The sequence below is a fragment of the Aythya fuligula genome, chromosome 2, assembly GCF_009819795.1.
Source record: "Aythya fuligula isolate bAytFul2 chromosome 2, bAytFul2.pri, whole genome shotgun sequence".
In the NCBI taxonomy this organism is placed as follows: Eukaryota; Metazoa; Chordata; class Aves; order Anseriformes; family Anatidae; genus Aythya; species Aythya fuligula.
This window is the reverse complement of record NC_045560.1, coordinates 62,847,506-62,873,033: the sequence shown is the minus strand read 5'-3', so window position 1 is coordinate 62,873,033 and position 25,528 is coordinate 62,847,506. Positions and strand designations below refer to the sequence as shown.

Below are 25,528 nucleotides of genomic sequence, written 5' to 3'. Positions count from 1 at the left end.
GCTTAAGCAGTCAGGAGGTACTCTAAAAATATACATGCACATATTCAGGCACGTACATGCCTCAGGATCATCATGGCAGTTTACTAACACCAGCATCCAAAACAGACATTTCAAGCAAGAAGGAAGCACAAATACAAGCGGAAGTATTTCTCGGTCTCGGATAACTCCGTTCCTCCTGTTTCCAGCACTGTCACCAGCCACGGGCCTGACCAGTAAGGCCTCATCCACAGCCTGTATTGGGTATGATTAAGACAAATAACTGTGTATCTACCAGGTCTCCTGACAGAATAACACCCCTGCATTCTTGCCCTGGTGAGAAGCCCTGGTGCAGGCCTAGCCTAACAATGTAAAGTTTCCACTTCAATGGAGCAAAGCGTGTCAGTCAGCACATCTATCTCTGGCACAACAAACATAGATGGTGGCAAGATCGACTGCTAACTACTGGGTTGTTCTTGTTATAGCATCTATACCATATGGCAGAAAAAGGGATGCGATAGACAAGACTTCCTCAAAACTGTCTCTTGGCTAGCCCACTTTCCTTAAAAAAATAGAAAGAAAAAAAAAAAGAATAATTTGTACCCACACTTTGAAGGCATACAAACAGGCATCATCCTCCTAAAACTGAGGTCAGCTGCACATTCTGAAATGTGAAGTAAAGAAATTGGAAACTGTCAGAAGAAGCAGACAGAGGGAGCAAAGGAAAAAAAAAAAAAAAAAAAGAGTTTCCCATTCCAGTAAAGACGGCACTCCTCTGTGTTGCAGGCACCCGAACCTTTCACATCCAGACACGCCACTGAAGACAACTAAATTAGCCAACTCACAACTGGAGTTGGCATTAAATCATCCTGAGTTTTGCTTCCACAGAAGCTACACACGAAGGTCACCAGAAAAGCTAAGGCTGTTGTACTCAGAAAATAACCATCAGATGATGCTGAGGTTACATCTGCAAGGAGGCCACAGAAAGCACAAATGAGATAAAAAGAACAACTGCCACAAAAAGGTGAGAAGCTAAAAGCCAAGAATTAATTACAAAAGTATCCTACCAGCTTCATCTACAACATAGTGTGATACTGCAGTGAAGTGGAGACAGGAGCCTCGGGGGCATTGGGAGTGTCATTTATCATGTTTACCCAAATGGCAAACCAGGTGGACTTTCTATCAGTCTGGTTATTTTCCCTCTAACAATGGCTCTGAAGAGCGACAGGGGCTACACGAGGCTCAAGCCTCAGGTTAGCCAAAAGCCACAGCCTCACATAGCCTTTGCTCCAAGTATTGGAGTAACGCAGAAAGGTTTTAACCCCCCAGGGGATGCATCACATATCTGTAACTCTAACCCTGGAGAGAATGTAAACCTTCCCCAGCTCTCAAAGTCAGGGAAATGGCTGACTCGGCACTCTCCCCGACAACTGCTTTCTTCCATGAAGCGTCTGCTCGGTTTGCTGGCAGGATTTTCCAGCAGAGCTACACTAAGCAGAAGGGACAGACCACCCAACACTCAAACAGAAAGCATGCAACAAATGTATAGCAGAGCATGTTACGGCCTATTTCACAGCGTACTACCATTTACTTTTCCCTACTGCCTCCTAGAAAATTCCTGGACACTGTGTGTAGTGCAGAGAATGATCTTCCATCAACCAAATCCTGAATTTCTGTCTCCAGTAGTACCACAACCACAGAAACGTTGGTCAGAAGGGACCGTCTGAGGCAACAAGCCCCTCAAAGTCACGACTACCACAAGGAACTGTCCTGAGGTCTGCTGTGGCCTCACTCAGCTGAGTCCTGAGAACCTCCAAAAACGTGAGACACTACAGCCTTGAGAGAACCTCTTCCAGTGTTGCACCAGTTTCTGAGTGAGGAAGCCAGCCGCCCACTTGTACTAAAGCAAGGGGCTATTTCACCCACAGTGCTGGGATCTGGGTTTCCTGTTGAGCTTCATAAGGTTTCTGCTGGCCCAGTCATGTTTCTCCAGGATCTTCTGGATTGAAGGGTTACCATCTGCCGCTGTAGCCACTCCCCTGAATTACGCACTGTTACACAGCATAAAAATGTATTACTCATAAAGGACAATTACCCTGCGTAGTAAATACATGGTACAGTAACAGTCTTTATTGACATAGGAATAGCTTTATCTGAATAGACAGATGAGTCAAGTCATGTACTTTTTCCCCCTGACAATGACCTGTGCCAGTCTCTTCAAAAGACACTGAGACACACAGTAAAGAAGCCAAGCAGCTCTTCCACTTCCCCCCTGCCCCATCCCCATCTCACGTAATGGGATGCCACCACTCTCCATACAGCCTTCTCATCTGGTGGCTCCCAAGCTTCCTGGTCGGTTTGAAGCTGCTCTCCAGACTGAAGATGCCCTTCATGGAAAATTTCCCACGTGAAACTTTTCACTGGCAAATGCTACAGAGGGGATGTGTCACCCACCAGGAAACCACAGTCACGTCACACCCAAGGAGCAAGGGGGTTGCCTAAGCATTTATTTCAGCTTCTCCTGAGCTCAAGGAATTTTCTGGCATGGGCTTATTAGTGTGCCATACTAAGAATTCCCTTGAAGCAAGCACAGCTGAAAGTTTTTCCCTTATTCTAATATGCAGATAGAAAATAGAACAGTTGAGTAATTTTACATTCACTTATCACGGTAATCTTTTTTATTCTAGTATCTCATGACTTTGAGACCAGCATGAACCTCATCAGTGGAAGAATCTCATTAAAATGACCTGAAAAAAAAATTACCTGAAAGTAAAATCTAAAGTTGATCTCATGGAGGGTATCACTGAACGTGTTAAGCTGTGGAATATTTATATGTGGAATAACAAGTTTCAAATTAGGAGTGTCATATGGGTACCTAACCAGCTTATGTTGCTAGCAATAATGGGTGCTGTCACACAAGCGGATTAACCATCCTCCAGTCAACAACTGCAAAAAAGGCTGTGTACGATGGGACATGCAGTAACTGCTTTCATGCAGTGGAGGACTGTGCACAGGAGCAAGGCAGCTCATGGTTTTTTCTTGGTCAACAGAGTGGTGGTTCTCCACCACAGCTCAGACAGACTGTCATCAAACCGGGGACCCCGTGAGGATAGAACAGCAATGAAACCAGGCCCATGTGTGGTTTTTAGTACAGTTTATGCTAGCTCAAGGGCATCAGTCATGACCTCCCCACTTTTTATAAGACAAATACAACTGCTGTATTTGTCACAGCAATAAAAAAAGCTTAATGCACCGCAGTGTCAGTCTCCAAGCGATCCAATCTGATAAGCTATCTCACCGTGCAAGGAAATAGGTGGTGTGGCCAGGCCTTGACGGAGCACAGCAGAGCCACTTAGCAATACAACACAACCTCTCAGCACCGCCAGCCATCCTGTTCCCCACTCTAGGGTCACATCTGCCCTCCTGGAAGAGCCACGTGGCACAGCCCTGCCTCCCCAAAAGGGGCAAGCAGCACGGCCCCCAGCACGTACGGATGGGCGGCCAAGGCTCAGTCTGACTTTCTCTGGCAACTGCAGATAAAATGGGTTAAGCAGTCACCACTCCCAGTCAGTAAGCCACGTTCAGCAGCTGTTTAAGTGAAGCCAATTTACTTCACAGACAGGCAGCTCCCAGATTAACCTGGATCAGCACTGGGCACTGAGAAAGAGGAACAAAGAGCTACACGGAGGATCTCAGAAACACGTGTTTCTTAGGCGATGCTGAGAACATGCCTGAAGCTGCAGAGAAGTGAAGACTCTTGTCCAATATCACATAAGAGAAGAGATGGAGATGGGACAGATCCAGAGTGGCTACCAACCCAAGCCATCGCCTTCATCTCTTAGACCACTTCAATTTTTAATGCTTTGTTTAGACATTTCACAGCATATGAAAGCATATACATTATGTAAGTGCTAATTATATAGTGCAAATGACTCCTACTTCAGATTTAAAGAAAGCCTTAATGCAATATCCATTACTTCAGCATTTACTCTTAGCTACTTGGGTCATTGGTCTGATTTTTTAATAGCCTCTGTGCTCCCCTCCTTCCCTCCTCTCCCCCCCCCTTTTTTTTTTTTTTTTTTTTTTTAATTTGGACAAATATTTCCTAGCTATAACTCTGGCTACAATTTCGGGCAAATGCTGGTTTGTAAGGATTTTCTAATGTGAAGGAATCAGAGGATATCAAACGAACTGAAACTTAAAGCCTCTTTGGCACTACTCAGAAATGGGGCACGTGAAACTCAAAACTTAAAACTATTTGAGACATAGAGCTAAACTTAAGTTTCCTTCGAAGACGCAGCCATCGCTGGTAGTTACTTTTAAGAATAAGTCTAGCAGAACCAGGTTCATTTCATCGGACATATTTGGCTGACATTCAGCACATGGTTGACCAGTGCTAGGTTAGAAGCACAGGAAAGCACTAGCAAAAACCATGGTCTCCCTCTCAGAAAGGCTCAGGCAGGCAGCAGCAGTTTTAGGCTGCCTCTTTCTTAAAGTGTGTCAAATAAATCCCCGAACACTGAACAGCTACAGCTTAGTCTTAAAAGGTCACGCACTATTTAAAAATGAATAAATAAATAAATAAATAAAAACAGGATAAAATAAAACCCAAAGCAGAGCACCTAAGGAATCACACAGGCTGGGAGGACTGCAATCAACATTCATTTAATTAGGCAGCTATGGTGAAACACGGACACCTATGAACTGCCACTGGGGCTCAAATTCATACAGCATGCTGTCTCTGTACATAAGCAGGGCACAGCCACGTAAACAGCTACTACAAAAATCTGTAAAAATGACCACTGCGTGAATTACAGAGCACTGTGCCTATGGGGGAATTTGCTCTCACCGGCCAGTTTGTGGGTGGTTTAAGCTCTGAAGCAAGGAGCACTTGTCATATCCGCTTCACCAGGTGTGCAACAAGGGACAATAGCTGTGACTGTGCTGGCAGCTCTGTCATCAAAGGTTTTCTTCTAGAGCAGGTACAAGTGAACTTCAAAGCAAAACCTCAAATCCTCCTAATTTTGAAAGGCGGTGAGGTGTTGTTTTTCTGTTTGTTTTTAAAACTAAAATAAAATTAAAGCCTCTCAGAGGGCCACAGAATGAAGACTTTGCTGCACACATGATTCTTGCCATCTTCTGTGCCTCGCTCACGCTGCATATCACAAATGCTTCAGGTGCTTTGGATCCAGGCTGCTGTGAACTCTGAGCAGAGTGAACTCGCTGAACTGAAGTAATCCCCTGCCGGCAAGGATCCAGCCAGACATCTTTGGGGTTACTAGGATTCATGTTCAAAGAAGAGAAATGCTGTCTCTCTAATAAAAATAAAAACTGTCAAAGGCACATGGCTCAGCATTCAGTCAGATATTATGTGGTTGGGATTGCATTGCCACAGGATTTAATAAGAGGAAGTTCTCTTATCTCCCTTGGTTAGGCAGAAAAAAGAACCCCACCAACAAAAAACATGTCTTTTCAGCTCTAAAGAGAAAAGAGAAAAGCAGCTGTCATCACACAACCTCTGTATTAGTGGAAGTACAAGAGGAAAATAAAGTACCTGACATTACGCAAGTCTTAGCAGTGTAAGAAAGGTTAATAGAGTTTATTGGACTTCTAATAGGGATAATTATAGCATTTCTGCACAGCCCGTATGCATCAAAAAGGTAATTTCATTTGTTTTCCTATTTATTCTTCCATGACTAAATTCAAGGCTTTCTACCTCCAAACTCATTTTCATTCATGAGCCAATTACCTGCGCCATTTACTTTGACAAAACGAAGAATTTTTATGCAGCTGTGTAGCATATATAAAGGTACTGAAGCTTCAAGACACAGCAACACGCTAATTTCTCCAACGGGATATCTTTTGTTTTACAGTTTTGCTGGCCAGAACATCCAAAGAGAAGGAAAACCTCCATGCCTTGTCCTGCTGTTAAAGAGTCCATGGAGTAGCATTTTGCGGGGTTACCATGCCAGGCTGGTTGCTCTTTGAGCATAGTGCCAGCAGGACTTGGGACTTGGTGGTGGCTGCAATGTCCTGACATGGACCAAGTGCAACAGTTCACATTGTGAGAGGAGAAGGAAGAAGAAAGAGACAGCAGGCCCAAGGGGATGGTCCTTAGAGAATATGGCAGCAGCTCTGTCATGCAACAGACCTGGCTGTGGCCCCTTGGATGTTCGCTGTCTTTCGATAGTTTAAACAATCAAAAATTATTCAAATGTTAACTCTGCTATGGCCTATGTATGTGAAATAAAATAAATCATCCCTTCCCCTGTGCCTTGAACCCCAATACTCAGGGAAAGACCAGCCAAGTTACCGAGCCTGAAGGGGAAGAAGGGAAGAAAAAAAAAAAAAAAAAAAAAGGAAAAAATACAGAAATGTCATCATTCAGGAGTACTTCACTGAAGGAAAAAGCTGAGGACAAGATTGCAATCTGGCATCTCACTCTGAATAAGGTCATCTTGAATTGACACCATCCTCTGGGAAAGGAGCTCAAGAAAATGAGCATGTAGTAACACAGGAAGAAGAGACTTTGTGAAAGAAGGCCACAAAGAGAAAAGACAGTCATCATCCCTTCCTCTTTCAGGAAGACAAGAGGAGATGACAATGCACGTCACAGCTCAAGATGCAATCACACAGAAAAATGTTAAGAACAGCTTTACCAGAAAAGCAAAGTGTAAGAAGGGAGCAGAAAGGAGCATTTCAAACTTTCCTTTTGCCATTCAAAGAAGAACAAGAATATGTCAGGCACAAACTTTACTTGTAGCCCCGACGCACAGTTTAACAATTGAGATGGACAGATAAAGCAGTGTGTGGAAAACTAGGATGGGTTATCACAGGAGCACCTCAACACAGGTGCTTCCCTCTCCCCTGCAGAGGGCTGGGGACACATTCCTCTTTCCCACAGCCCCGAAGAGCAGTGGAAGAATCACAGAACAACTTGGGTTGGAAGGGACCTCAAAGATCATCTAACTCCAACCCCCTGCCATAGGCAGGGATGACACCCACTAGATCAGGTTGGCCAAGGCCCCATCCAGCCTGGCCTTGAACACCTCCAGGGATGGGACACCCACAGCTTCTCTGGGCAACCTGTCTCACCACCCTCACAGCGAAGGGTTTCTTCCTAATGTCTGATCTAAATCTACGCTCTTTCAGCTTAAAATCCCCTTTAGATAGGGCTCCTCATCCTATCACTGCCTATGGCTAGGTCCTGCCTTCCCAACATCTGAAGGCTAGCAGAGCCCATGGGCCGAGCAGGCAAACAGCCACCAGCAACTGCTCGCCTCCTGCCTAGCAAAGAAACCTGGGCTGTTTGGGTTCAGCTCCAGGTGTGTACACAGCATTGGTGGACTTTTTGTTTGGTCCCAGAGCAGTCAGATAAACCCGTGCTGCCTCACCACACGGCAAGGGAGGCAGAGCTGGGGTGTTAGCCTCCTGCGATGAGTAAGCAGGGACGGCGGGCACAGAGGCAGCGTGACGAGGAGTTTGGTAACCTCACGGGTGAGCCAACACTCAGCTGGGATCAGCTCCCTGTCAGGAAAACACTACAGTGAGGAGTTGGTCAACACTGCTGCCAGCAACCTCTCCCGTGGCATGCAACCCACCTGCAGGGGTGTCCGGCTTTGCCTTCCCTCCCTCCCCACCCCCATCCCAAAACACAGCAGTGTTCAAAAGGCCCTTTCAAGAAGGGGAACACCCATCTTGTCTACAGGATGTGACAGGCAAAAGGGATGTGGGTTAACTGGAGGGGGTGCAGCAGCATGCCTCTGTCTGCCAGGGCCTTGCAGCCAGCCCGCAGGCACACCACACAGCCCAGGCTTCAGTCTCTAGATCACAACTGGCCACACACTTGGTAGACGTAGCTCCAATTAATCCTGTTATTTTATTTTTTTTTATGGGCTATCTTCATGGTTTCTGAACTTTCAGAACTGGCAATGACCGAAGGTTAGGGCCCAGTCCTGTAGAGGTGACTTCTGTATCTGTATGCCATTGATTTAGGATGGAGCTGGCCGGTATTCGTGATTAAAACTGTTCACAGGTTCCAGTAATTAGGAGGGGACACCCTGAAGAGGAGACAAACTGCTGAATGGTGTGCACAAGCTCCTCCATCACACCTCCCTGCACCTCAGACCACATCCCACTCCAGCCTCCTCTCTCCTCACATCAAGTCCTTTAGCACTGCACAGGCCCACAGATAATAAATAATATCACAAGGTGAACGAGAGGGAAAAGAAGCACAACCTGGTGTACTGGAAGAAGCTCTGACTCCAGTCTGACTTCACTGCTTGAAGGCAGGAAAAGGGGAAATAACCTAACTGGGATAGATTTTGCTTTTCATCCTTTATCTGCTTTGTCTCCTTAGGCTCTCAAATGCTTCAAGAACTGTACAAAATCTGGAGCAGTAACGTTCACTCCTGATACCAGTCAGGTTAATCTCAGTGCCACTTGAGATCAATAATACAACTATCACTACATCATGGGGATTATAAATAATGTAATCCAAGCTTCCAAGGCTAAATTTCTGTGCTAAAAGATGCCCTTGTAAAAGACATGCACATATAGAAATATATTTTTTGCCCAGCATTTTGTTTTCTCATTGTACTCGTGTTTGGGAAGAAAAAAGGCTGGGAAAGTCCTTTCCTCCCTGTTCTATTAACCTGCTTTTATTTCCCCTGGCTACCTGCACACAAAGAAACAGCAAAGCAGCAGCAAACCCCCCAAATGACTGCAAGCAGGGTCAAGAAGGAAGCACTGTTTCTTCATGCTGAAAACCAGAAGGCCCACAGTGCCAAAAGTTTGTGCTTCTTGATGATCGGCCAGTGAGCAGAGACATTAAGCCCTGCCCAGAGGCAGCCCTGGTAGCTAAGCATCACTTGGAGAAATCCATGGAGCCAACCACTCGTACCACCATCACGCCACACAACTGCCCTCTGCCTTGGCTCATCGCTAATTCAGGGTTATGTTATTCCCATGAACTGCTGCTTGTGTTTCTGCACAGAAAGCAAACCAGAGAACATGCTATCCTCCATAAACACCATATTCTGCATGGAGGAGGGGATTAGGGGAAAACAATGGCAGAGTGTCTTCAGCAAGCTGGAAGCAGTCCCAGCTTCAAACTTCACAATGACACACAGGAAGAAGTTCTGAAAGCTTCCCAGTCAAAGAGTACCCCTGTGTGCCAGGCTTGGGGATGTCTGGACATAAGAATGGCCTTTAAAGCATAAGGACACAAGAGCACTGCACACAGACAGTGCCTGTGAATGCAGAGAACAGTGGCTCAAGCTCAGCTTTTTTTTTTTCTTCCTCTCCTTTTCTTCTCCTCTCTGGCATTCAGTGTTAATCGTATTGTCCAGCTTCTTAACCTTATTTAGGTCAGAGGCTTCAATGCAAAATAGACTTAGAAACACAAACCTTCTGTGGGAATGAGAAAGCCTGCTTGGCCAGAAGAGGAGCTCCCCAGATATTAAAACTGAAGCACAATCATACTTCAGAAAGCGATGATGGGAAGATACAGTGCTTCGTGAACTGGGTTGGGCTCAGCCCAGCAGTGCAGTCTTACACCTCATGCAGCTTTACACATGCTTCCCATGTTACGGGGAGAGCTCCAGGGCCAATAAAGTAGCTCTTAGCATGCTACGTGCATGACGTGAATCGGAGTCGGGTGGATGCCTACCAAGATGTTCCCCGTGGTTTCACCCCTATGTTCTGCCAACTGCTGCGACTTCATGCCTTCCTCCACCCCAGTGTGCTGCAGTACACTTTCTTCTCCAGCCTGAACACGTGATAACCCCCCAAAAAACAGTGATGAAGTGGCAAAGGAAGTAACATAAGGCACCCCTAGTGAGCGTAAGTGAGAACATTGCACTCTGCGCCCTGGTGACTGTTTTCCTGGATCGATATTGTGCTTAAAGTAATATAAACAGGGCTCTGGTGTTTTTTTCCTCAATAGTACTTATGCACCTGCTGGTCTACAAAGTACATGAAGTGGAAATTACAGCCCTTTTACAACACTATTCTCATTCCCATTTCTTGATTATTCTGAGGATAAACTAATCATTGCTCCACAGCAAGCATTTCAGGTTATTTGAAGAGGTGTAATTTATACTGGTTTTGTTAACATGACTGCCCCCGAAGTTATGTAATAAAATCACCTTATAAAAACAACCAAACTCATGATTTAACACCTATAGGCAATAACACAGTACTAAAATATCCAGACCGCCATTCAGCACACTCATAAGACAAAGCGACAGTATGGAAAAAGGGATGTTAAAACAGGGTGTCAGGGAAATGCACAAGTGTTTGATGGGCTGCAGCAGACAGGAGGGTGGAAACAGGGAATAAGGAAACTGTACACAGACGTGTCATTAACCAGCATTTTCCAAGTTCAATTTGTTTCCCTGCTGGAGTTCAGGTGGCACTAAATGGAGAAAAGGTTCAACAGTTCTCCTTTAGCATCAATTATTTTTGCAGTGGGAGAACTCCACATGCCCGTGCTTCCCAAGCTGCCTGTGATGGTACGTGGCCAAGCTCCATCCTTGCACCATAGCAAGGCAGAGCAGCCTGCCACAGGAGGAGGGAACCAGCTGGGTTTGCTGAACAAGGAGCCCCAGCTCTACCAGTCTCAGTGATTTCTACCAGTCCCAAGTTACCACCTGGGAGGTACAACTTGAACCGAGCACCAGCGGTAATGAAAATGTTAGCAACAACCTCTGTGCTTTCCTGGGACAGTGGATTCAAACTATTGCAAGACCTTTGTTCCCAGGCACTGTGAAATTGCCTCGCAGTAAATAGAGTGTGCAAAGCTTACAGACAACATTTGATCAAGTCTTTGGGATACAATGACCCTGGGAAGACCTCAAAATTAGGGAAAAAAATCCCTGGGAAAACAAAAAAAAACAACAACAGAATAACAGTGTAGACACTTCTGAAGTCTCCTGCAGAAGAGTTTTCAGATCATACTTATGTTCCCAATGAAAAACACACTTATATACCAACTAGGAAAGTACTTCCACTTAGTGTTGCTCTGGCTATAGACTTCATAGAATACCCTAAAATGCACCAATAGGTATTTTAAAGTCAGGCCATAGAGAGTTTTGTATGGACAACTTCAGACGTATTCCTACAAATACCAGAATTTAGCCAAATCAAGCCATATCTACACACTGGTGACAAATGACACCACCATGACAGAGCTGATATTCCTTCATTACTTTCTATTTTTAAGAGACATGCTTAATAGCACTCTGTGCTGAAGAACCGCTAGACAAAAAGATCCTCCTGATATAAATTCATCAGTCTTTCCTCCCAGAGTTGATGTCTCCAGGCACTATCTTTAGTAAGACAAGATGCATATGAAACAGCAATTGTGAAGTGGCACTGCAGCTTGGCAAAACCAGAAAGGCTCAACTGAAGGCAGTGAAATAGTTCTGGGTGGTTGTGCTGCTCAGCTCTGAACGTACATACAAATTCCTTTTGGACAATCACTCTTGCAAGATAAAAATAATTCCATGTCCAACACGTCTGGAAGTTAAAAGTCCCATCTGAGAAAGTTTAATCCCATCTGAGGAACAGAAATTTAAAACTTAACTACTTTCTTCCTTCAAAGCAATGGTACAGGAGCCTCCTCTGTTTGCCAGAATTTGCAACACCCTCCAAAATACCTTAAAAGACACTGATTTTCAAACTGCCTGCCAAGAGGCTTCAGAAGAGGAGAAAGAAATACTGCAGCACATCTTGGAACAGAAGACAGTGTTAGCATGATTTTGAGGAAATGTCAAGAATGATCAAAGGGAACTTGAGTTCTTGGCCTTGCAGGCAGGTGGAAGATAACACAATCCAATCCTGGTGGCTTGAAAGCAAGGGTTTTATCAAAACATACTTGGGCTAACTGGAAGCACTAAAGGTGTGGCAAGCCAAGTGAAGCCAACAAAAAAGGCTTTAGTTCAGTAGGCCTGGAGAGAGGATGAGGAAGGAGGGGGGCACATTCAGGTTAGAAGAGCAAGTGTAAGGGTCAGATCAAAGATAGAGGTAGTTTCCTTTCAACTTGAGAACTGATGGACAGATTATTGTGTATCTTCTTACTTTCACTTGCATTTTGCCTAAACGGGTGCACAGATGTGCACTTCAGAGCTCACAAAATCAGCTTTACACAAAGCAGAAAAAAAAAAGTCAAAATGGGACTGGAAGCTCCTTGCAGCAGAAGGTGAAGTGAGACAAACCACAGCAAAGTCCAAGTGCTCTCAGTTTAAAAAAGAAATGGGAAATATCACATGCTTAGATAGGGCTTTTGCTTGTGCAGTACTACCTTTATCTATAGGTAGTTTTTCCAGCATTTTTATGGCCAACAGCTCTGTGTTGAAGTTGCACAAATATCTATTAAATCCATGAGCTGTTGACTGAGGACTGTTCAGCCTCAGAACTTCTATATTGTCCCTTAAGCCACAATTTCCTTTTCTGTGTTAATACTTCCATCACTGAAATTGGAAGTGATTAAGAGCAAGAAATTCAGATTTTTAAAGTTATTTTTTTTGGTAACCAAGGAACAATCTTTTTCAACAGATCCCTGTGAGATACGTTGGAAGCAAACCCAAATTTCCACTAGCTGGATTCTTGCCTCAGGTAAAACCCTGGCTGCCAGTTTTTGGGTTCAAACCTCCCTCATCCCCTTCTGCTGCAGAAAATGAAGGTGTGATGCCATCCTGCTCATTGCTCAACACCATGTTTTCCTTAGGGAGGCCAGTGCAGAGGACAGTTGGCAGTGCTCGTAGTTTGCTTTGCATCGATTATGAACCGGGAATGTAAACACAGGGAGAGATAAGGGAAGGAGCAGTACAAAGGAACAGCAGGAAGATGTGGATAGACAGAAAGCCCAAACTGTTGCTGCCAAAATCATAGCTAAACTCCAGCTGGCCCGTATAACGGTTGCAAAGCCCAGTCAGGTGCTGCGGCAGCATTTTCCTGTTCTCCAATGACATTTATTTTCTCTCTTAATTCAACAGCAGCTGTGATGTTTTATAAGCAGTGGGGACCTCGGGCTGCTACAGCAGACTTCCTCTTCCACGTGGCGTGGTGCTGGCGTGCACCTTACCACCGCCACTCATACACACCACAAGAGGAGAACAACTCTGAGGGATCACTAAGGTGGCCCTCCCTCATGCTGGTGGTCCCCAGCTCTGCCTGCAGAGGATGAGCCACATCTGCTTACAGCAGCTGAAGATGGCGTTACCACCACAAAATCACCACCTTGCTTATGAGGCAAGCAGTTCTGAATCGGATGGTAGGGGTTGTTCTCAGCTAAGGATAATCCCCTCCGTAGGAATTCACACTTCTACACATTTCTGTCTGCTTACAAGGAGAAAGGAGGAACAAGGTAGTCACTTTGTGCATTATGACCATGGGACTTCCTTCATATGCATTAAAAAGCAACAGACTTGAATATTTTCCAGTTAATTTTTCAGCACCAAATTAGAATCGCTTCTGGCATAGCGCTCTGTGATTTGGTGGCAATAAGCTAGCGATGAACTTGGTCTTACTTGCTTACAGAGAGCACACAAAGAGACCAAACAGGAGCCCTAAGTTAGCATCTGCTGTGTATGCACCAGCAGGCCACTTCCAGCTCAGCAGAAAGCTGGCTAACATTTCCACCTGCCAAACCTCAGGGAGGTCATTGACCGGCAAGTGCCACGAGCAGCGCTGGAGAAAAGGCCATCGGAGCTGGGCAGCATGCACTCCCTGTGACCACAAGCGTACGACAGACAGACCAGCAAGGGAGAAGTGGAGAAAACTCAGCTATAAATAAAAAGGAGCCAAAGGAGAACTCCCAAAACAAAAGCAACAGCCTCTCTGCGCTGTACCCAGGAGAGGTTCATGCTCTTCTCCCTTTGCTAGGCGAAAAAAGGGCACATAATTTTTTGCATGACTAACAGTGTATTACAAGCACAAGGGATTTAGGGCAGGAAACCTGCCACCACACCACAAAGCAAAATCCTTGTTGATCAATTAGCTGTTCACTAACCCATTAAAAATTAGCTCAGCTGTGAACAATTTAGACAGCTGCTGTAGCTGAATCCATACAGCAGCTAGACAGCTTCACCTGAACCACTTAAAAGAAAGGAAAAAGGCAAGCAGAAGGAAACTTCCCAATTCCTTCTCTTCTTCCTCATCCATATAAATCTAAGGCACAAATTGCTCCCAGGAATAGCTTTGTCTGGTGGGACTTAGTCCAAAAAGAGCAGGGGGGCATTACTGCACTGCCTCACAGTCCCACACAGACATGGGGCAGACAGACAGCCCGCAGAGCACCGAGGTGCCCTCACAAACCAGAAGTGAGTATGCCAGCATTAGCTAGAGGAACCCAAACCACATGAGCCGGCTGGGATGCTGCAAACAGCCCAGCACAACCCAGCTCCGGGGGGAGAGAGCCATGGATGGAAACAAGGTTAATTAGCTCAGCTGGAGCCCTGGAAAAATGCAGCACAATGCCCGGTCTGAAACTCACCTGAATTGTTCAGAATAAAGCTGGGTGTCTCCGAACAGCCCCGCGTTGCCCCGTTTAGACAGTCACTGCAATGAATCAACATGCCCTGGAGCATGGTCCATGCAGTAATGCAGCACTTGAGTAGGGGGAAAAAAATAACATATAGGTCGCTGGGGACTGCCTGCTGGACTCATCTCGCTGCAGATAGAGCGTGTTTAATAACCACAATATTCCTGGCCAGCACTAGCATCTATGACAATATGATCTCAAATGTTCTTTTCCATATGAACTATTTTTCTTATTATTCATGCGCTGTTCAACTTCTGGAACATCTGCCCATGCAGGGGCACAATCAGGGTAACCATCTTTCTCCAGTAACCTCTTAATTACCAGCCTCTAGTAATTTTACCAGCAGCACTGGAAATAACAGTGCAGGGCTGAAGCCTGGCTCCTGCTCCTGAAACCTCCCCGCCATGAGGATGGAAACAAGGTCAGCAGGGCTGATCTTCCCAGCTGCTCTAAAATATGTGTCGTGCTGGAAAGCAGCACCCAACTTGACCACGGAGTGGATGTGCTGCCAACGCCAGGGGAGGGAGGTGCAGACAACCCCTCGGCAGAGGGAAAGCACATCCTCACCTCTGGCATGGGAGAGGAGCTGCTTGGGAGGTCTCACCCACACCTTGCCAAAGCTTTTTGAGCACTCAGACACTCCTTCGCCAGCAGCATTATTCTCCAGTGAATCAGAGCTCGCAAAGTCCCCCCTTGTAAAAATAAAATAAAAAAAAATAATCTGGAAATGAAACAGCAATTGTGTTCCTGTTTTTAACCACCATTATTAATAACGTGCCACAGTTCTTGTCTCCATTGCCCCACCATATAATAGCACTGAGAAATTACTGCAGCTGGTTGTAATTATTTCGTGAGGCCGCTGTGCTTGCATATGTCAGCTTACACCTGCACTGCTACGAAGAACAAAGCCGTTTAAAAATAAGTTATATGCACGCTATAATCTGTGTCCTATCAACTTCTCCCTGCTCATCTGGCTGAGCCTGGAAATTGTTATTTGGGCAGGGCTCCCAGTGACTTCAGGGAATGCTAATTACAGGCTGGAGCAGCAGGGCTCTCCTACCAGTGCGACAGCAACAGCCACGCTGAGCCGACCTCCGGCAGCAAGGAGGGTGCAGCTGAATCTGTAAATCCAGCATTTATGAAACATCCCTGCTTAGCACAGCCGGAGATCACAGCATGAGCTGCGAGCCAGGCCAGCACGGGGCTGCAGAGACAGTGTTTTCCCCTAGTTAAGCAGGGCTGACCGAGTTTCCACTCGCATGATGTCAGGAATTTGGGGGATTCAGTTCCCATGTTCGTAGCCCCTTGGCTTGGCTTGCCCCCATCCTTTCCTGGTAAGGACAGCAGCACCAGCACCTTTTGCCTTCAGGGGTGCTCCTGTTGCTCTTCTTAAGCTGCAGCTACAACACTACTGCTCCTAGGGCTGTACTGTGAGCTCCAAAACCGCAGAAGAATCACAGAGCATTAAAGATTTCTTCTTACAGGATGCAGCCCTATGCACAGATACCTACTCTGCTCTCTATACTCAGGCAGCGTAACTCTTCTGAGAAGCCAAGCAGGATGAGGTTATAGCCTTGTGGTCCCTGAAGCAGGCAATAAAATGCTGGTTACTCGCTTCACCTGCCTATCACCACAAGTCAGCTGATCCATTCGATATTTGCTATGCAGGATACAGCAAATTCTGCAGAAGTAAATTTGGCAGCTCAGATTTACCAGAATACCTGCAACCAGCAACTTGAACCCAGTGATGTGAAACAAACATGCAGAATAGCCCCGAAGGCATGGATTGAAACTATGCAGACATTAAGTGCTGCCAGATGTATCGAGTCCACATGTTGGAAACGTTGTATGTATATAACAAATGCTTTCCTCGCTGATCTGTTCCATTTCAGTCAGGCTCTGTGGTACAAACAGCAGGGGCAGAGGAAGATCAGAATAGAAGTCGGGAAAAGTAGGTTTTATTTTCTGTGGATGAGCTGACCTTTACCTACACTGCTCCTCCAGCCACATTCTCATCTTTAAGGGTGGCACACAGGTAGAAAGGGCTGATTAGGGACAGTTGCTCAGATGTTCAAGGAATAAGCTCAGTTACACTGAAAGGAAGCCAGATGCTCCGATCACCCTTTAAAAGAGAAAGTCCCTGCAAAGGTCACAGGGTTAGAGGACAAAAAAAACAACAGTAACAACAAAACCCACACAAACCCACCCCAATTTTTGTCCTCAGAGGTATCATGAGATGCAACTGAATGGCTTGACATGTATCTCTACTTGCAGTGTTCATAACGAAACCTCTTTGCAAAGTACCCCTAGAAGATACCATCTCAAAAACCCCTTTATTCTCAAGCGTTTTCCTGGAGTCGCAGATGGCAGGATTTCCTACACATTACATAAGGAGGGGAGGGTGCATTTGTTCTTTTGCAGTTTAAGACTTATTAGCACAGCCGAGTTACTTGAGCCAGGCCTCTTTCCTGCTCTTTTATTGCAGGGGAATTATTCTTGGCAGGGCCCCAGCATGGCATTAGCCTGATGGAGAAAAAACAAACAGACACAGAAAGAGTCACAGAGCAGAAACACCTCAGGGCTCTGCCGGGTCGCCGAGAGTGGTGGTGACGGGAGAGAAATGACAAATGCAGCCTGGTGCCGAGCCTCTGGGGCATGCAAGAGCTGCTGCTACTACTACCAGATGCTGTCTGTGTGGGGGATACGTTCCCTTTCCATCATTCTGCTAGGAAACACGACCACAAAGCAGCAGGTTGGAGGTCCACCACCTCATCCTTCCTAAAGAAGCAGCCACTTTCTCCTTGCCCTTGGTCCCTGTGGGCTCTCCCAGCTTGTTGGGGAAGAGGTGTTGAATCCATTACCAGGGGAATGTCTGTCCGCCCACTGCCTTTTGGGAGGCAGATTGGGGCCGAGCTTCACCTTCCTGCAGCAGGAGCCCTGACACAGGTCTCTGAGCAAAGGAAAGTGAGGGACAGCATACCAAATTCTTACCTTACAGACCTCTCCGCTGACATCAAACCCAGCTGCAGACAGGTAACGGGTCGCAGTGCTGGCATGTTGGAAAAGATAACAGACAAGAACCAACAGGGAAACCATGCCAAGAGGAGAGAGAAATCACAGCCTCACAATAGCACCTGTGTTTGTTGCTCTACAGCAGTTTGTGCAACAGGTGTTAAGGCTTTATTACACACGTTTTGCATCAGAAAGGGCTAACTGCACCAACAAGCTGAGCTTAGACAGCAGCAGAGGAAAAGGCCAGCCTGAGTCGCCTGACATCTGGAAGGAGCCAGAGCCACGGTCCCTGGAATGTGAGCCCCAACCCTAGTGCTTCATTATCTTCCCACCACATGCTTTTTTTTTTTTAATTAGTATTATTTATTTTTTGAGAGAGTGAGGGTTCGAGAGTGAGCCTTTCAGACTGTCAATTTCCATTTACTCAATTGCAAAGTATCATTACAAGGCAAAAAAAAAAAAAAAAAAAAGTCTTCAAAAAATTCCTGCTCGGTACTGTGAAGCACAACTTCCACCAGTTGGAAAGCCTCCCCCACAAAACGTGCTGGGGAACATGCACAGCTAATTGCTGCCCTCAGCTACAAGCAAGCTTCCAAGCAAGCAATTAAACTAGAAGATGTATCCCCAGGGTGCTCTGTGCATCACCTGGCACAACACTCACCTGGGTCACCCTGCAGTCACGCAGCACATCCCAGCCAGAGAGAGCAGTTGTGGGGTGCCACAGCAGCCATGAGCTCAGTTTATGGCCAGGAGGGAGAAGTTTCATGCAGGTATGGATGAAGAGAGGAAAGCATTCCCTTCCCTCAGGTAGGGGACAACCCTCGTGTTCTTCTGTTGACCTTGGCCAGAGAAAACATCTCCACTGGGGCTGCGAATCCTCCCCATGAAGAAGCAGGTGCATTCGATCTGAACTCGCCATGTCAAACACATGCTACTTTTTTTTTTTTTTTGAGGTGCAAATAAACTGTTGGTGACTTCTCCCCAGCCTCAAGAGCTGATGGCAGCTGGAAGAGGCGACCTGCAGCCTGCAAGGAATGCCAGCTCTGTCCTGCCTTAAACAAATCCCACATCTGCTGTACCACGTCTGCAAGAAATGCCAGGGGTTTGGGCAAATTCACCCACGTTTGATACTTTAATCCAATTAAGTGTCATGCTCGCCTCCACGTTCACCATGTTAATCTCTTCTAAAATTACTCTCTAGTCCTCTGAATGAAAACACCTCTGTCCTCCACTCCAAACACAGTCATAAACATAGATCCTTGAAATATAAGAAAGAGACTGAGGACCTTGCTGTATTTCTCTATTTTCGTGCCGCAGTGGTGGATTTCAAAATAGCTTAGCAGTAGCAGTCATACTCCCTTATTTGGTACACACTCCTCTTGCTGCTATTCTTAAGAAATTTAGCACTGTGGGGAGAGTGTGGAGTATATTTTCCCTCCTCCAGCAGATTTCTCTGTGTGAAGTTTGACCTTTTCTTGCCTTATTTTTTTCCTTAAATGAAATAAAAACAAATGAAGGCATTGTCCTTTTCCCTTCCTGCAACACTGCTCTCCCAGTGCAAAGGCTGCCCGAGGCTTGAAGAAGCTCATCATCTGGCCTCACCTGGAAATGAGCAGCAATTCCCCTCCTTGCTAATGCCTGAAAGAACAAGCCCAAGGGGTCTCAAAGCTATTTGAGGTGAACCAGACAGGAGGGAAAAAAAAGCCACAAACAAGAAAGAAGCATTAAAACCAGCATTTCAACTGGCATGAGAGTCCCTGGACAGAGATCTCCAGCTCAGACTAAGATTCCTTGCTGCTCCTTAATGTTTTTAAAACCGTCTTCTTGACATGCTGTACATTTTTCCTGGATTTAGAAAGCTATGGGAGGCAGGCTGTCACACATTCTGCCACAAAGCAACGCTCCAGCCCCCGAGACCACACAGGACCGTACGGTATGAGCACGCAGCAGCACGCTTATTTACATGCAGACAGTGGTGCACAAAGTGCATTAGCAAGGCAGGCAGGCAGACGCTCCCACAAGCTAAGCTGTCAGGCTAAATAGCCTTCAGATCCACCAGAAAAAGCTTTGCTGCTCAAGTTTCCAGCTAGGACCAAGCATGGGCCATCCGCTGAGCTCCTTAAGCATGCACCTTCCATACTGCACTGATTTTGGTAGGCTGAAGCACTGATAAGCCCTGTGCAATTATGTTTTTTTGACTGAAGAAGCAAACTTCTTACTAATCTGTTAGTAAGAAGTAAAAGATTAGTAAGAAGCTGATTCACCTGGGCAAAGATTAGTTTGCAAGTCATTTTTATCAGTTTCCAGGGTCCAGGAAGCTGGGGCAGGGAGGCAGACCGTGGACTTCACACACACAGGCAGCTTCTGAGCTCTGCAAAGTTTGTTTTACAGCTACAAAGCTCCACGGACTGCAGCTACACAGCACGAGCAAGAGGAAATTCCTTCTCATTGCTCACTGAGGTGCTGAGTAAGACTTTTCCTAACATATACTTTTATTCCTGCATTGCGTCCACTTCTCTGTTCCCACATTTACTTTCCCAGGAAGCTTTCACAGGCCTGTCTGTAGATGCACATCACTCACTCATTTCTTTCCAACTTATCACAAGTGTGGTCAAGTACAGAGAACGATTGCCCCATGCTCTCCCCATGTGATTGATGGTATTTGTGCAATTAAACGGAACAGCATGAAAAAACTCCTTGTAGCAGGCTCCTTGAAAATCTCAAGGTTTCAGAGAGCCCACTCACACCCCCCAGCACACCCACGTACCTGCTGGGTTAAGCTGGATAAAAAGTGCCATGCAGGCTAAAAAATAAAACAAAGCAAAACAAACAGTTATGATCACACTCTGCATGCACATGCAGGCTTATTTTATATGTCACTTTCTTTGCTTATCCTTTTTAACAGGCGGGTTGTTTTGGGTGCCCCAGCAATGCTGAAGATGCAGAAGTGGCAGACAGTTAACACTTGACCAGACGAGGCCCTAAGATGAACAAAGGCACAGAAATCCCCAAAGCCACTTCTCTTCCAGAACTGGGACCTAATAATCCTAGCTGGGCTGTCATCCCCATTTTGGCTATCGAGCAGTCGTGGCTGGAGGGTGAGAGATGCTTCCTGTGTCGGAGCATCAGGCGCCCAAACAGCACGCAGCAGGGCAGGCGGAAAGCAGCACAGAGGTGTCCCTGCCCAGGAACACGGTACCACAATGCAGGATGCCAAAACACTGTCGCTGTCTTTCTAGCGTGCCTGACCTCTGCCAGCACACCGACAATAGCTGTTATGCAGCACGGCAGGACAGCAGCAGAGAAGGACAGGGCTCTCGGCACTCCCAAGGATAACAGTTTGTCAGCGTTTCCTTTCCCCACTATATCCCCTCTTCAGTAGTCTGAGAGTCACCTGTCTGTACTAATTTCCAGCTGGGAGTTTGAACAGAAAAGCAAAGTAAGCTTCCCAGTGCCATAAACCAAACACCAGACCCACTGGGACAGATTTAACATGTGGAAAGGAAAGGGCAAAAGTTACTGTGAAACCCTCATTGCATTCTTACAAACTTATAGAAAGCAGAGAGTATAGCAACGAGATATTTTGGCAGAGAGATACCCCCAGCTCTGCTGTGTGCCTACCTTACAAAAATTGCTCTTGGCTTCTCAGCCATGAACAGGAGAAGCACTATCCCCCTTTAGTAGCAAAGGTCAGCCCAGCCACTGACCACACCACAAACAGATCTTGCTCCGTGCCCATAAACCCAGCAAAATCAGGGCTGGCTGGCTGCCCGGAGCAAGTGTCAGCAGCCCAGCTCTCCCCAGCAGGTGCCCTGCCGCCAGGGCAGAGGGAAGATGCAGTGGGTTTGCACCAGCCTGGCACAGGGGCAGCCCAGGGAACTGCCCCACACCTTGCAGATGAGCAGCACCCCCAGATTAGCAAGCACCTGATGACTGCTTGTTAATGACCTGTGTCACCCTCATGAGACAAGCTGTGGCATTCTACGCTCATTACACTGCCCAAAACATACCGAGTGTGCTCTGAAGTCTTTTGATTTCCCCCCCCAATGAAGAGTGGGTCCAAGAGAGGGCAGACTACAGCCCCAACACTGAGGTTAAGGAGGTTGACACCCAAACAAAACTTTTTAGAGAAGAAACGCTGGAAGGTCTCAGCTTGGCAATGAGAACATAACTGCTGCAAGGCTCTGAGAAAGGCAGAAGCAGCTCTGTATCCAGCCTCCCCAAGTGGCACTAAGATGCTTGGGAAAACACTGTGAGAAACAGGGTATACACAGAGCAGCCCTTCTCCTGGTATTCCCTCCTGGCTTCTGGTAGGGAAGACAAGCCTGTAACCTGTTCAAAAGGCTAACGCCTTGATGAAGAACCTGTCCTCGACCACAGTAACAAGTCTTAGCAGGCCCACTGCGACCAACCATAACAGCTCAATCTTTTCCATACTGACGAGCATAAATACCCATGCACATCCTCAGGTGGGCTATCACCTTCTAAGGACTACGGTGGCTCCACCATGCGACAGTGACTGCAGCCCCAGCATTAGAACTCAATCAGAAATCCACCACAAGAAGCAGGAAGCATTTAATAATCCCAGGAAGCAATGAGACACGCAAAGTACCAGGATCACTACGGGACATTACACTGCTCTAAAACCCAAAAGGCATTGACCTAGGATCCCATGGGAAGCTCGGACTACCAGACAAGAGCTGCCTCTTACCTGTTCTCCAGCAGCGTCATGCAGACGACCTCCCGCACGCCCGGGTTGTTGGCCTTCTCAACGGAGCAGCTCTGCAGGTTCCAGGTGGCCACCCTCAGCACGGGTCTGCCGTCCCTCAGCCCCCCGAACATCTCCACCGACGGGCGAGTGGAGATGATTTGGGTTGGGCCCCCGGGGGGAAAATCCAAGTCCTCGCTCTGGAGGCTTAGCGAAGTGGGGCTGGGATGAGGCTTGGCCGTGAAGTTGAGGCCACCGTTGGTGTTTGTCGAAGGGGGCCGGGACCTCTCTGCAAAAATCTGATGCCTAATTTTGTCTAGGAAGGAGGAGTTGATGCAGTTCATCCTCACCAGGTCCTCGATACTTTTGAAGGGCCCGTGCTCCTTCCGGTAGTCCACGATGCTGTTGGCGATCTTCTCCGTGATGCCGCGGATGCTCATGAGCTGCGCCGGCGTGGCAGTGTTGATGTTGATCTTGGTGACGGACAGGTAGTGCTCGGAGGCCGGGTCCTTCCGCAGGGAGCTGGGTGAGTGCTGCGCCGAGCTGCCCTTGCTGCTCACACAGATCTCGAACTTGACCTGCTCCAACTTGGCCGCCCCAACCCCACTGACCAGCGCCAGGTCCTCCACCTTCTTGAAGCCACCAATGTACTCGCGGTACTCCACGATGTTCTGGGCCACCACCCGGGTAACCCCGGGCAGGGTCATCAGCTCCTCCTCCGTGGCCGTGTTGATGTTGAGCCTCTCCTGGTTGACCAGGATGTTGCTGAAGTTGCATGCCGCGCTGAACTTGCGGCTGTGGCACAGGTCGCTGGGGTCCCGGGGAATGGAGCGGTGGCAGCCCAGGTTGCCCCCCATCTCACTGCCACCACCACACCGCCGAGCTGCCCAAGCCGAGGGGGGCTGCAAGCCCGGGACTCATGGACCCCACGGGTGCCTGGATGGTGGGGGGACAGACCCCAAAACGCTCGGTCAGCAACCACAGAGTACTCCTGTACCCTTCCTCTTCCTCCTCTTCCTCCTCCTCGGGGTCCACAAGCCGCCCGCTCCTCTCTGTCCGCCGGGCAGCGGGGAGAGGCGGCCGAGCTGCCCCCGCCTCCCTGCCCGCCCCAGCCCCGCAGCCCCCGCCGGCTCCTACCGCTGCCCGGTCCCGCCGGCGGTAGTAGGAGCTCGGCGGCAGCGCCCGCCCCTCAGCCGGCCCAGGCGGGGCCTGGCAGCGCCACTGCCTCCATCCCCGCCTCCCCGGGCGGAGGAGGGGAGAGAGGGGGCCCCCGCCGCGGCCTGGCCGCCGTGGGCCGTCCCCGAGTCCCCTCCGTGCAGCTAGCCACCCCCTGGGGCACCCCGTGAAGGCTCAGACCCAGCCCCGCAGCTGGAGGGGCAAGAGTTAGTTCATTATATCCACAGGTTTTGGTTTGCTTCACACAGTTGCATGTCTTGGTGGTGGTGGTGGTTCAGATTTGGGGGCACAGCTTGAGCCCTCGGGACAGTGATCCCCAGGCTGATCCCCCCTCAATAAGTTAGCCTATCTGCTTCAGCCCACCAGCCCTGGTGCACCGCACACCCAGCCTCTCCCTGGCACACAGCACCATTGCCCTGCCCTGAAATCCTTGCTGCTTATTGCCCATGTGCCTCAGATGGTGTTAAAGAACCTCATTCATGTCCCAAAAGCTGCAGCAGCCCACTGCAGTCAGTGTTGGTAAAGGCACTGAGGTGTTTATCTGGCTTCTGTTGCACCGAGCCCCATGCTGGGCTGGCTGCAGTGCTATCTGGAGCCAAATGAGCTCACTCCAAACCAGCTCGACCATGCCCACACAGAAGTGACTGCAATGTCAATGAATCCTAAATATAATCGGTGGGTGTAATTGCAAGGAAGGGGGAGGACAATTGAAGGAAGGAGCAACATATGCTTGCAGATGCCAGCTACGCACCCCAATGCTGACAGTTCACATACGTTTCGTTTATCCAGCCAGAACACGGTGCATGAGCATTTTCAACATCAAGGCTCTGGACTGGCCCTCACAAAAAGCTAATCAGCTTGCATTAGCGGCTGATGTATGCATTTTCCATGGTAAATTAATGGAAATTATTTGGGTTCACCTGAAATAAAAAGCTGAATTTGTGTAGCTTCTTGATTAAAGGGAAGGGGTATGTGATGCGAATTAGGAAGCACAGGCTGCACCAGACTTTTAGCTTGCACATGGGCACTGCTGCTATGACATTTGCACTAGATATTCTGCTGCAGATCGCACATTTCTCTTCTCCCTGCCCAAGCAATAGAGTTAGCAAATTACTGGAATGGGTACTTGCTGCATTAGGGCACTGGCTCTTTGCTGACTGCTGGAGCGGTGAAAGTGCTCGCTTAGGTGATTAAATGCTTCCATGTCTACTGGAAAGTGCTCTGTGCACTGTGATAACAGTGGCCAATGCAGCAGAAGTCATGCTGGGCCTAATTCTACTGGGATGATACTAGCACAGAGCTGGAAACAATTAACCGCTCATCTGAGTATTCTTTGCGAGGCAATATTATTACTGTAATAGCTCCAGAAGCTGTTATCTCAATACTTTTATCTCAATAATATCTCAATACTATTATCTCAATAATACACACTCTTCTGCTTTCTACCATAGGTTGGTTAGAATTGATTCAGGCTCATTAAATAAGTTTTGAAGCTGAAAAGTACCAAAATCCATTTGAGGTGTGCCCCCATGACTGCAGGCAGCACCGGCTTTTCTGCATTTCAGACAAAAGGCAGGAGCATCTCCAGAAAGATGACAGGCGTCACTCCTGTCCAGCATTTTCTATTGTCAGCAACTACTCAACACTTTTTGCATCTGCAGCATGAAGATAATATGCAAGGCTGGACACAGCTGCAGTCTGGGTGAGGATGCAGAGCTCAGGGTTATGGAGTGGGTGTCCCATCACCTAGCCCGGAGTATGACCTACACTAATGGGGATGCAACAGTGAGAAGGGGGAATATCACTCCATTAGCCCTTTACCCTGATTCTTTTTGGCAAGACTATGAAAAGGAGAGTTGCAGGGAATTTACTGAGCTCTGAGTCAACTTATGACACATCTTGGTATTCTCAGAAAAGTGCCAAAAGATGTGAAAATGTACAGCTTTGGTCTGTATTTTAAAAGGTTAAAAAAAAAAAAAAAGTACTGTCTTGACATCGGTGTTAAGCAATCCATTACCATGAGAGAACTAACAGCAAGGTGTAGCCAGTAAATGACTGAAAAAACAATGGCAAAAATTACTGACAGCCAGTGCAGGCAACAGAAAATAGCT

General features: G+C 47.4%; 1 protein-coding gene across 1 annotated transcript in view; it reads right to left on the bottom strand.

Annotated features, from left to right (window-relative positions):
• EEPD1 (endonuclease/exonuclease/phosphatase family domain containing 1) overlaps window positions 1-23,098 on the bottom strand; it is a 63,740-nt gene extending 40,642 nt beyond the window's left edge. Inside the window, exon 1 of the mRNA XM_032181070.1 lies at window positions 22,245-23,098. Within this exon, the coding sequence (XP_032036961.1) occupies window positions 22,245-23,098 (854 nt within the window). The remainder of the gene's footprint in view (window positions 1-22,244) is intronic.
• Between the last annotated feature and the right edge of the window lie 2,430 nt (window positions 23,099-25,528).